The sequence below is a fragment of the Cupressus sempervirens genome, chromosome 2, assembly GCF_028749045.1.
Source record: "Cupressus sempervirens isolate cs-2001-9-10 chromosome 2, ASM2874904v1, whole genome shotgun sequence".
NCBI lineage: Eukaryota > Viridiplantae > Streptophyta > Pinopsida > Cupressales > Cupressaceae > Cupressus > Cupressus sempervirens.
The window spans coordinates 4,085,452-4,099,208 of record NC_143119.1 but is presented as its reverse complement, the minus strand read 5'-3'; the positions used below and the strand labels follow the sequence as shown (position 1 = coordinate 4,099,208).

At 36.1% G+C, this 13,757-nt stretch overlaps 1 protein-coding gene across 1 annotated transcript; it reads right to left on the bottom strand.

The window, feature by feature from the left end:
- Positions 1-1,090: 1,090 nt before the first annotated feature.
- Positions 1,091-3,391, bottom strand: LOC149570799 (pentatricopeptide repeat-containing protein At1g03100, mitochondrial-like). The gene has a single exon (XM_089812333.1). The coding sequence runs from the start codon at positions 3,389-3,391 to the stop codon at positions 1,091-1,093; it is 2,301 nt and encodes a 766-aa protein (XP_089668459.1).
- Between the last annotated feature and the right edge of the window lie 10,366 nt (positions 3,392-13,757).

The following is a 13,757-nucleotide window of genomic DNA, read 5'->3' as shown; positions in this document are numbered from 1 at the left end:
TGTCGTTCTAAGACCTCTCCAATTGAGAATGAGTAGATAATTAGAAGTATATAAAACAACACCATTCAAATCCTGTCTGATAATTGTCTATTTATTCTCAATTAATGTCCACACGAATACAAACAACTCTACAAAAAGTTAATAACAGTACATACTACTTTCTTCCATCAGCTTCCTCTCTTTTTGCATCAATCCAAATAGGAAGGTTAAAATATTTTGTGAATGGTTGATACATAGAAACATTCTATTTACATGGCCTTGACACAGCAAATATAAGATGTAAATGAAATTCAATTACATGGGTTTAAAATGGGAAAAACTAGAGGAACTAGAAACATTATGACATTATATTAAAAATGGGAGCAACAATTCGTAATTTCGAGCCAAATACCGTGCATAAAACTAGCAACAAACATAAGACATTATATTACTTCTACCCATCGTTCCATTTCTTAAGAAAAATGGATTACTGTTCAAAAATCATCTGAAATATTTTTAGGTAACTTGTCCTGGAAGAAGGTAACAACGAGCTAAAGTGACGGTTGAAGCATGAAGGACTTTCAAAGTAGTATATGCTTCCATAACATTTATAGATGGTATACCGCACAGTCAATTGTATCACTGGTCCTTCTTTTCACATGCTTTACAGGATAATATTTTTGGGGCTTCGGGAGTGTTGCCCTGCTTTGACATGTTTATTCATATGCTTGAACTCCTACCAAACTTAAACCTGACTTCAAAGCTTCACAATATTTTTGAGTTCTTTCAAGATAGTACTTCTGAAAAGAACCTCTGAAAGCGGGATATGACCACCCAAAAGCATGAGAGAATGGACTGGACGGTAAGATAAGAAAATTTACATTGAATTGACAACTTGACGCTCTGCATCAAAATTGTTTATGTTCCCACAATTCTTGATATGTATTGCAAACCATGCATGCTGCACACTCTGACATGCACAGGCTGCGGAGCTGGACATCACTATCACGGTCTTGAGAATAATCCCCTTTCCTTCTTTCCATTAAGTCCTATCATCCAAAGTTCCTGGCCATGCGAGAGTTCAAACACTTCAACTGAAAAGGTCAAATAATTAAATTAGGCCTGCCCATCGCTTAAATGCCACCAAATACTGTTTTCTCCTTAATTGTTCGTCAATTTGTACATTGGAAGGTTTCCTATGCACAGAGAGATCTCTATGAAATTTAATGAATACTTGTCTGTACTTCCATTTGTCGACAAACATTTTTTGCTGTTCCATTCGTGCAATCAGCTCCAACGATCTTTCAAAATGGCCAAATCTAAGGAAATTGTAAAGAAGAACATCATGGAGCTCTTTATCAAACTTTACGGCATTGGTTCCATTTCCCGCAGTGTCAGATTCCATCCTTTTCATGTCCCCCCATAAAAATGCTATTTTAGAATAGTTATCTTCTGCGGAATAACCACTAATCAAATGTTCAAATGTCTGTGAGTTTGGTTGATAACCCAACTTTATCATCTTTTTATAGGCTTTCTCAGCATCGTCTATGAGATGCCCCTTACAGAAAAACTGAATGGCTGAGTTCAATTCATAAACACGTGGCATGGCTCGTTGATTCTTACTAACTTCCTCTAACAAAAGGACCTTTAATCTTGGGCTGGGATCTTTTAAGATTGTATTATTTATTTCTTTGATCTCCCCAATGAAATTTTTAGCATTCTTCAGATCTTCTTGTGCTGCACCCGCCTCAGCCATTGCAAGCAGGCAACTTGTGTCAAGCTGAAGTCCCACTTTTTTAACTGCCTTGAGAACAGAAGCAATGTTCTTGAGTCGTCTAGCTTTACAATAAGCTTTAACGAGTGATGAGTATAACCTAACACAAACTTGAGCTCCAGCTGAATTTATTTCATCCATCATGTCATGTGCATTCTCTAACCAACCTAACTGAATGCATGCATCAATAATTTGTGTACATAGTAAATTTTCTGCTACAGTAGTCCCTAACTCTTGGTCTACGCTGATAAGAAACTGAGCTAATTCTGCACTCTTTCCGGCTTGCAAATATCTCTTAGCAAGCACAGCATAAAGTTTTGCATTTGGAGACAACATTTTATTCTCATAATTAACAAGATATTCATAGCTAGGAACTTCAATTACACTGTCCTTTTGTCGGTTTCCCGCTTCAGTCTGAACTATGGGACGCTTGAACCGGTTAGCTGAAGTCTCTGAGACACCCAGAGCGACAGAATGCTTAGAAAGCTCACCACCTTCAATCCAAGTTCTTCCTGGTGTTAGTACTGTACGGTTCTTTGAATTCTTATGTTTAGCAGATTGGAGCATATCCAATACAAGCTTTGAGGCAGCATCCAAATCACCAAAGTTAAGATGGCATGTCAGAAGGCTACTGTAGAACTGTTGATATTGACGACAAATCATGTTAGGATCTTGCCCAATGATCCACTTCAATTTCTCCAATTCTTCTTTGCAACCTGTTTTCTCATATATTTGAGCCATTATTATAAAGCAGGTGGCATCAGCCGTCACCCCTACAAGAGGCATGAGTCCCACAATCTCTTTTGCTTTCCGAAAGGACCCAACTCCAACACAGGCATTCAATACAATACTGAATGCTCTAGTATCTGGAGTCATTACAAGTCTCTTTTTTCTTTGCTTTGCATCTAGAACTAAATTACAAAGTTCAATGAATAACTCAGATGCTAAGTAGGTGCCACTCTCAGATTTAGCCATGTGTGCAATGATCGTATTCCAGATACTCACCGAAGGAAACCTCCTTTTCTCTGCCATCGTTCTCAGGATCATGGCAGCCTGAAGAGGCATCTGAGCTCTAGCAAGAGTCAAACACAGTTGGATCAGAGAAGCCCGAGATAAAATATGCCACTTCCTCTCACGTAAGACTGTTAAGACAAGTCCATTAGCCCTTTTTATCAATTTTGAATTCCCAGAATAGGTAAGAACATTAAGCACTCTATTAACAATGAACCCTTCCGGTAAACCTCTCAACTTGTGCAAACGTTCAAATAGTGTCCAAGCCTCATCTGCACTTCGAGTTTCCAGAGCGGTTTCTAGTCTTCCAGTCAATTCATCATTCGATATAGTTGCAGAAGTAGAATAAAAATGCCCAAAGAAAGTAGGGCGTTGCAAAGGACTAGTGCTTCTGGGAACAATTGCGGATAAATGCTGTACAAATGAGACATTGTAGACCTCTTTTTCTTCTTTGACTGGATCACGAGACTGTAAACATGTGACGTAAGTGCCAACAGACTCGCAATCAGAATGGCAGTCAGACTTACATCTTTGAGTATAAGCAATCACTGAAGACAACAGATTTAGCGGAAACGTCTGAAAACATAGAAGGACCGGAGATCTCGTCTGCAGTAAGGCAAACGCCATGATTTGGGGTTGTTGTTGTTTTACAGCATTATATCGTATCATCAGTTGAATAAAACCCTAGCCAGGGCTTCGGTAAAAACTAGCTAGGTTTTTGACGTGTAAGAAAATTAAGAAAGAAAACTAAACATTCTTGAGAAAATTTGACATCCTCGAGAAATCAAGAGGTACTGTTCGGATTTACATTTATAAATTCAGCGAGCGACAGAATGAAAGGGTTTGTATAACGATTTCCACCTGGATAACATCTGCCAGCCAAAATTTTGAAAATGGCTCTCTCCGAATAGACCAACCTTAAATGCAAAAGTAGCCCTACAACACCTCTGTACGCATGCGTTCGGCGCTCTGTTCGAACAATTTACAGTGAGCAAACCAATATATATACCATGGATCAATTTGTTGTTACTAATATCAAAGGATTTGTTTTTGGGTACATAGTTGAGAGTGACACTAATCTCGATGAAATATGAGCTATTTAGACATGGGCTTGGAAGAGGTAAGACTAGATAAGACGGCTAGTTTTCTAGTATGGATCAACAATAAAAGGAAGAATTAGGAAATTATATCAGGTTGCTTAACTATCTTTTAGTTTCTAAAATCGACATTCTAATGGACATTATTAAAATCTTTAATTTCATTTCAACATTGTTATAAATAAAATTGATTCTATCATTAAATAATACCTAAATATAAAGTCATTATGCTTATACAAATAAATGTAATATAGTAAGATCTAATCTCTCTTTTTTTAAAATAGCCACAAATCAAATATATTATGTTTTATTATTTGAAAATACCAATTCAGGATAATAAGACAATCTAGGAAAGATTAATAATCAATTTAATATCCTATTGATTTAGATATAAATAAGATGGCTTAAAAAAAGGTATTTGATTGATTTTCCCTCTTTGGAGCATGGGATTGGAGAGTTCGAACTAGATCACTAATTGCATTACATCTCAGAGTATTTGATGATTATAAAGGATATGGCAATTCATTAGCTTTAGAAGTCATTGTGACACTTATTCCTTTTCACATGTAAAAAGTCTTCATCTTCTTGAACATTAGGTTTGGGCTCCTAAATTGGTCTCCAAAGTGTTTTTCAAATATGCAAGGTTTGTTCAACATTATTCAATATTGATTTTGCAATCTCTTATAATAAATCGGTTGTCAAACTTGTAGAGAAGGAGAATGGACAGGATGATCAAGTTTTCCAAGTGATCTAAGAATGAGAATCAAGGGATAACTAGAGTGTTAAGTTGTAGGAGAGTTTCAAGTAGTTTAATAAGTGATATAAGTTTTTGAGTAATCTTAATGTTCTAACAATTCATGGAAGCCCCAAGGTTGTGAGTTTGTTGTTTTTTATTTGTATTTATTATTTTTTAATCAAAAAAGACCACTAATCTTAAAATTAGAGAGCTTTCCTACAAGTTAATGTAGTTTGTATTGTGTTGTGGGGTCATTTTTGCTCTTTGTTTTGAGTGAAGTTGCAACGTGGTGTATGGACTAATACGAAGGAGACATTTTAGATGAAATGATGCATTTATATTACAAATTTGTGAATTAACAATAGGTTTCTTTTCATGAAATTATTTGCAAAATTGGGGTTTCCCTCTAGCTCTTATCACACTTCTCTGATGAAACTATTATTGAATTGGTTTATTCTAAGTGAAGTTTAAAAGCTTGACTTAAATACATAGTAAAAGGGATATTGCAGTAGTGTTGGATATTTGATCTTTCTATCTTGTAGGTTTCATTAATTTTATATGGTTTGGTGAAATACAATACGTGTTTTTAGTGCGAGAATAGCATGCAAGTTACAGGAAGTTTGTCTTTAGAAGAAAGTGAAGAAGAAATAAAAAGGAAGGGAAAATATATCATATAGAAGAGTTACAAAGAAGTATACTTTACTTTAAATATCCAAGAACATCAAGGGAGAGTGCAAAAGATGTTGACAAAAATGGAGAGGTCACAAATCTTTTAATAGAGAAGCTACAAAAGATCAATATCGACACAAGACAAAGGAAGTTTTTTGAAGAGTTTCAACTCTTCAAAGTGACCCTCTCCTAAACCATGACATAATATTTTTTTTGATTGCAAATGAATTACCTACATAACTTGAACTTTCTAATCCTCTGGTAGATATTAGAGATTTGGGTTCAATTAGAGTCATCTATAATAGTGAGCATTAAGAACTCATTTTTTTCCTTTATTCAATGATTGGATGGAACTTATGAATATGCAATTGTTAGGAAAGGGCTATGAGGGAAGGCAATACTCCAGTGCAAAATATAATTGAATGAACTACAAGCTCTACGATACGATGGGAGTGATAATATCTCAACAAGAGCTTAGCTACAAGATCTTCACTTTTTATTTATGATGCAAGAGCATCATGGGTTTACTCGGTAGCTACTTTGGAGTTCTTGGAGGGGTGCTCAGTAATTGATTTGGAGAGTACTTGGAGTATTACTCGATTGAAGAAGGTTGGATGCTCTATCATTATTAGATGTAGTGTAAGCCGAGGAGCTCGGTTGCTGAAGAGATTGACACGTATTGTTGCTCAATTTATAATGTGTTGGTTTCTTGATAGTGCTTGGGAGTTTGTTGACACTTGGCAGTGTGACTGTGTTGATTGTAGTTCTTGAGATTTTGGTTGGTGCATTTAATGAGTGTAGCAGGTGATCATGACATGGATTGATCTAGGGATGCATGAGGACTTATATATGGCCTTGGTTATCTCTCTTATGGGCATTTAATTAGTGTTGTAAACTTGGGGCTTGTCCTAAGTATTTACGTATTTCATGTGGTTGTATCATGTGTTAACATGAGGGATAACATTTTGTATTTAATATATGTTGTAAGACAACTTGTGGCTTAAATATACATTTAATGCAAGGGTTTATTTAATTTGTAACTTGCTAGTGGCTTAGTTGGGTATAAGTAAGGGGTCTTGTGGAGTCTTGAGTCATTATTTAGTATGGATCCAATATGGAGAAGATGAATAGCTAAGAGTAGCAAAGTTGAGCAGAGCTAGTGGCTATAGCTAAAGAAATAAGGAGATTACTTGTTGGGGCTTGCGAACACAAGTTTAGATCTTGTGTGTGATTTCTCCTAGAGTGTTGTTGTGTCACAAATCTGGACTAGCTAGGATTTGGGTTGGATCTTGAGAGATCTTGTAATTCTATTATTGTAATTGCTGATGTATTTGATCGTAACCCAGAAGGTTTTACCATCAGGCACATTGCATGCAAACAATTTTTCTATGAATAAAGAGTTGTAATTTGGTATCAGATCTTGCATTGTTGTTGTATTTCCATTGTGTGGTTATTTTTTCGGGGCTAGGACATCTCATTTGGGGATTCTTTTGTCTTGCACTGTGTCAGGTGGTATTAGAGCAAGGAGTTCCTGAGTGTGTAAACAAATCATTGAAGGTGAGGCAATTTACACCAAGACTTGGGTTCAAGTTTATTACAGAAGAGTTTGATCTTATGGTGGATTGTTCCTTCTAGAGTCCTCGATATCTTTGTTGTGAAGATGGGAGGTTGATCTTGTTGAGTAAAGATTGGATTTGGTTGAACATTTGTTGCAGAGAGCTTCCAAATATCTTGGAAAATGCATTTAAGAAGATTGGACCCTAGGGTGATTACAAATCTATGTGATGTGGCAGAGAAAAATATTTCAAAGATGTCTACTTAGTTGGAAGCTAGTTTGACTAATCAAGTTAAGAAAGGGATAGTTGAGTTTCATGGAGATTTATGGAGCTAGAGTCCACTGATTTGGAAGCGAGTTGTCTAGCCAATTAGAAGACTTGTTTGAGAGAGAAGAGGGCATGGTAAGATTGAGGTGTAAGTTAGTTTTGTTGATCAGTTTTAGGAGTCTAATGTGAAACCTATAGAGCAACTTATGGTTGTTGTTGAGGAGATTCCTCACTAGAGTTCTTGAGTGTGTAAACATATCGTCAAAGGTGAGGTAGTTTTCACCTGGACCTGGGGTGAAGTTTATCAAAGAAGAGTTTGATCTTGTGGTGGATTGTTCCTTCTAAAGTCCTAGATATCTTTTTTTTAAGGTGGTAAATTATGGTTCTGACTTATAATTGCATAGGGCTCATAGATGGATGTTGATATGAAGAGATGGTTGTGAAGATGGAAGGTTAATCTTGTTGAGTAAAGCTTGGATTTGGTCGAATATTTTTTGTAGAGGGCTTCCAAAGATCTTGGAAGATGCCTCCAAGAAGATTGGACCCTAGGGTGATTGCAGATCTCTGTGATGTAGTTGAAAAAAATATTTCAGAGATGTCTACTCAGTTGGAAGCTAGTTTGATTGATTGATTTAAGGAAGGGATGGTTGAGTTTCATAGAAGCTTATGGAGCTAGAGTCTACCAACACGGAAGTGAGTTGTTTGGTCGATTAGAAGACTTGTTTGAGAGAAAAGAGGGCATGGTAAGATTGAGGTGGAAGTTGGTTTTGTTGATTAGTTTGAGGAGTCTAATGTGAAACTTGCAGAGCAACTTGTGGTTGTTGTTAAGGAGATTCCTAACCATGTTGATGCTGGGATGGAGACTTGTTCTCATGACTAATTGGTTGTGTCTGACATGAAAATTGTAGATCACTTGGTCTTGGATAATCAAGTTGTTGTGGGTGATGATTTACATGTTGTAGAGCATCTTGTTGTGAGCAATGAGATCTACATGAGTTTGGCTTGTGTTAATGTGGTTGGAGATCTACCTATTGTTGCTAATGTGGAGTTAGATGTACTTGTTTCTGATATGGATTGATGTGATAAGTTGCATGTTGATTGGTTAGAGGTGATTCGGGCTATTTTGATGTTTGAAGGAATGATGTAGATGTGGATGATTTTCATATTGGTTCCCTCGTCCCTGATGGATTGGAAGCCTTTGGTGAAGATGAAATTGGTTGCAAATTTTTCTTTGGGTATCCAAGTGTGGGACACACTTTTTTATTTACCTAGGGAGTCTAATGTAGGAGCATTGTGGGTTTACTCGATAGCTACTTTAGAGTTCTTGGAGGGTTTCTAGATAGTTGCTTTGGAGAGTACTTAGAGTATCACTTGGTCGAAGAAGGGTGGATGCTTAGTCATTATTGGGTGTAGTATTAGCCAAGGAGCTTGGTTTTTGAAGGGCTTGAAACATTATTTCTCAGCATGTGTTGGTTACTTGACAATGCTTGGGAGTTTGCTCACACTTGGTAGTGTGATTGCGTTGACTGGAGTTCTTGATATTTTGGTTAGCAAACTTGGTACATTTAATGAGTGTTGTAGGTAATTATGATGTGGATTGATCTAGGGATGTGTGAGGACCTATGTGTGTCCTTAGTTATATCTCTTATGTACATTTAATTAGTGTTATAAACTTGGGGTTTATCCTAAGTATTTAGGTATTTCATGTGGTTGTATAATGCGTTAACATGAGGGTTAACATATTGTATTTAATATATGTTGTAAGCCAACTTGTAGCTTAAATATGCATTTAATGCAAGGGTTTATTTAATTTGTAACTTTCTAAGTTGACCTGTGGCTTAGTTGGGTATAAGTAAGGGGGTCTTGTGAAGTCTTGAGTCATTATTTAGCATGGATTCAACGTGGAGAAGACAAGTAACTAATAGGAGCGAAGTTGAGTAGAGCTAGTGGCTACGACTGAAGAAATAAGGTGATTGCTTATTGGGGCTTACAAGCAAAAGTTTAGATCTCATGCAAGGTTTCTCCTAGAGTGTTTTATTACATATCTAGACTAGCTGGGGTTTAGGTTGGATCTTGAGAGATCTTGTAGAACTATTATTTTGATTGTGGATGTATTTGGTTGTAATCTAGAAGGCCTTACAACCGAGCACATTGCATGTAACTAGTTGTTTTATGAATAAAGAGTCACTACTATATTTGGGCTCCAATTACGATGGCAGGCCATTGCAATTGTGATGGTCACCTGTCAAATGAGTGATAGTAACTGGAATTGGCCCTCGTCAGAAGAGCTTTAGACTTTTGTTGTCACAAATTACGATGGCGTGGACTTCTATTGTAATTGCAACAAAAAAAGCAGTCACAATTTTCAAAAAATAAGGTAAAGATTTGATGCAGGCTCGACAGGCATCCAATAGAAGGGACATCACAATGGCAATATGTGTACGATGACAACATTGTTGGAGTGACACCCAACCATCGATGGTTGTCATCACAGTGGCAACAATAATTCTGTCAGAGCAATGACTACTCGTCAGACTAGCCATTGCAATTGTGATAAATTGCTGCATTATCAAAAAATAATAATTTGCAAAGCTCTACACATATTAGTTGTCATGCAATCATAGGTTAATATTGAGCTTCACTTGGTTTTGAGAATTCTCTACTAATCAAGGCCAACCATGTGAAGGTGCAAGCTCATTTGACCCCACCCCCCTCCCCCTCTACACACCCCCAACATCTAACTTCCCTACTAACATCTAAAATCTTTAAGAAATTATCAATCTTTAAAGTGCAAAAAAGGTTCTAGACTTGCAAAAGTGACATCATTTTCCCATCTTTTGGTGCATGTCATTTTTCTGTCACATCCAAAATAAGATTTTGCCACTCTGAATCGAGAATGCACATGCAGTTGCATTCTGTATGCATGGACAATAGAAGGAGCTAAAAAAACCCAACACATTTACATTTATTTAATAGGTCTATGCAAACCTCTAACATAAATGCAAACTTGTTGGGTTTTTTCAGCTCCACTTGATGTTGTATGCATATGAATTGAGATTACATGTTGAACTATGACGTCCTTCTGCATTGCCTAAAACCAATAGATTCACACAGTTAGTTGTCATATAATCATAGGTTAATATTGAGCTTCACTTGGTTTCAAGGATAGTTTAATATTCTTTACTAAGAAGGGCTAACCACATGAAGGTGGAAGCTCATTTGCACACACCCCCCCCCCCCCCCCCCAACATCTAAACTCCCCATTAAAATCTAAAATGTTTAAGAAATGATCAATCTTTAAAGTACAAAAAAGGTTCCAAACCTACGAAAGTGACATCATTCTCCCATCTTCTAGTGCATGTCATTTTTTTGTCGCATCCAAAATAAGAATTTGTCACTCTAAATCAAGAATGCACATGTGTAGTTGTGTTCTATATGCACAGAAAATAGGTGCAGCTGAAAAACCATGGCACAATTACATTTATTTAATAGGCCTATTAAGTTTTTAAAATTATAGACCATCATGAACATTAGAACTCTAGTTGCAATGGCCAAGAGAATGTTCGTTATGGACTATAACATAAAATACCTAATTAAAGACCTCTAAGAAAAAATGTAAACTTGTTTTATTTTTCAGCTGCACCTAATGTCATATGCATATGAATTGAGATTGCATATTGAACTATGGCCTCCTTCTGAATTGCTTGAAACCAAGAGATTCACACAGTTAGTTGTCGTGCAATCATACAAGGTTAATGTTGAACTTCACTTGGTTTCAAGAATAGTTTAATATTCTCTACTGAGCAGGGCCAACCACATGAAGGTGGAAGCTCATTTGCCCCCCCCACCCAACACACAACATCTAAATTCCCTGTTAACATCTAAAATATTTAAGAAAGGATCAATCTTTAAAGTACCTAGAATGTCCTCGTCACCTCTTGCTACTCTCATGGGAAGTCCATCTTCATTGCTCACAAGCAATTCATCACAATTCTTTATTAATTCTCGTACATCTAACACGGTTACATCCAGAAGTGTCCTCATCACCTCCTACATAAAATGAATCCAATATTACAAAATGCCCTCAAGAAATAATAGTTCAAGTGAAATAAACACATGAAAAATGAGAGAGAGAAAGAGGAATATACTTACCAATAGGCATTGCCATCTCATCTATGGCCATGCTATGTGTTGAGTGAGTTTTATTGTTTTTTTGTTGTGCCAAGATCTATTTGTTTATATATACATACATACATACATAGACACACACATATGTGTGTGTATGTATGTATATATACATATGCATATGCATATATATGTATATACATATACACATACATACATATGTACGTACATATACAAAGATCACAAGGGCACGACAATGAGATGCAAAGATCACAAGAGCACGACAATGAAATGCAATAATCACAAGGGCACATACATACATACATACATACACACATACACACATACATATATAAATACATACATACATGTATGTATGCCTATATATAGAGAGAGAGAGAGATATATATTTTTTAAGGTGCTAAGTGACTTACCTCAAGATCCTCCGCAAAAATAATGCAGACTAAGAAAAATAGGCAGAGTTCGCAATAAATTTTACAAAAAACATATGATAGCAAATATTTTTAGAAAGAAACAAGCCATAACCCAATTAAATAGGTATAGTTGTTGATTAGATGGGTTGATTACAAATTCTTGTAGAACTGCCATCATATTAGATACAATAAAATGAATGAGATGTAGAGATCAGAAGGGCACGACAACGAGATGTAGAGATCACAAGGCCACGACAATGAATGCAACGATCAAAAGGGCACATCAATGAAATCCAAGATCTCCACATGATATATACATACATACATATACATACATGCATGCATGCATACATACATACATACATACATACATACATACATACATATACATGTATGTATGTATGTATACAAAGAGATCTTTTTAAGGTGCTTATTACATCTTAGCACAACAAAAAAATTGATCCAGCTACATACATATTCCAGAATCCAAATGATTAAACAATAAAACTCACTCAACCTGTGCTAAGTCATTTAGTTCAAGATCCTGCACAAAAATAATGAAGAGTTAATGGGTAGTATGTATATATATAATGCATGTACATAGGGGAAATATAATGCCCATTAACAATGACATTAACTCTGCCCATTTTTCCTGGTCTGTATATATATGTATGTATATGTATATACATACATACATACATACATACATACATACATACATACATATATACATACATACATCTGCATCCTTTGCATGGTTTAGAGGTAATGTCATGGTCGCAGAGGCTTCTGCAAGGGAATGAGCCTCGCGATTATGACATTTACACAAAACAAATGGTGAATGATTAATGTCATGTTTTCTTTTCTTTTTTGTCTATTTTATGCAGTCCTCCATATGGCCTATAGTAATATATGTATTGCATTTGCATTTATTTTTCCATTGCAACAACAACAATAGTAGGTACTTGGGATCCTCGCAGGGAGAGCATACCAATACATGCATGGTTATATCCTTGGCTTCCATTGTTGAGCTAGCATATGGAGCCTTTATATCAAACCATTCGTTATAAATTGGGGAATGCGCTTCATGCCTGGTATTCAAGTGATGCATCTACATATGCAATTTTATCACCTTCGAAAATTGTATTTGATCCTACTAGCTGGGAACAACTAATTGCTTGTTTTATTGTACCTAATATAATGACAATTCTACAAGAATTTGTAATCAACCCAACTAATCAACAGCTAGACCCATTTAATTGGGTTATGGCTTGTATATATATGTATTTTTAATTGAGTTATGGCTTCTACAAAGGAATGAGCCTCGTGATTATGACATTTACACAGAAGTAGAACTTGCTTTTTGAACTCCTTACACTCAACTCTTCACTAAAGTTATGTTTTCAGTAGTGAGAAAAGTTGCTACAAATTCCTACGAGCCAAGGGATCCTAAACCTATGGTACATTTTTGGGAGACATGGGAGAAGTTATTACCGGCTTCAGTACTTCATAACATTCTGGATCATATAGGGATGCCCAAATTAATAACACTAGTAGATAGTTGGGATCCTTGTAGGGAGAGCGTGTCGATACATGCATGGTTACATCCTTGGCTTCCATTTTTGTGCCAACATATGGAGCCTTTATATCCAACCATTCATTATAAGTTGGGGAATGTGCTTCATGTGTGGCATTCAAGTGATGCATCTGCATATGCAATCTTATCACCTTGAAAAATTATATTTGATCTTGCTAGCTAGGAACAACTGATTGTTCATTTTATTGTACCTAATTTGATGACAGCTCTACAAGAATTTGCAATCAACCCAGCTAATTAGCAAGTAGACCAATTTAATGGGTAATGGCTTGGGAATTTTTATTCCCATTTATCATATGGTTTCAATGATGGAGGCAAATGTTTTTCCAAAGTGACAGTAGATTTTGTAAAACAAGAAGTGCTTGCACAATTTGGAGATAGATGGGTGATTGCATCATTGGAGTAGCTAGTTGAGATGCACCGTAACTAGAGGAAATCAATGATAAACCAAACATATAATAAAGATAAATCTTGAAAAATCAAACGTTGAAATGGCTATCAAGGATCAAACA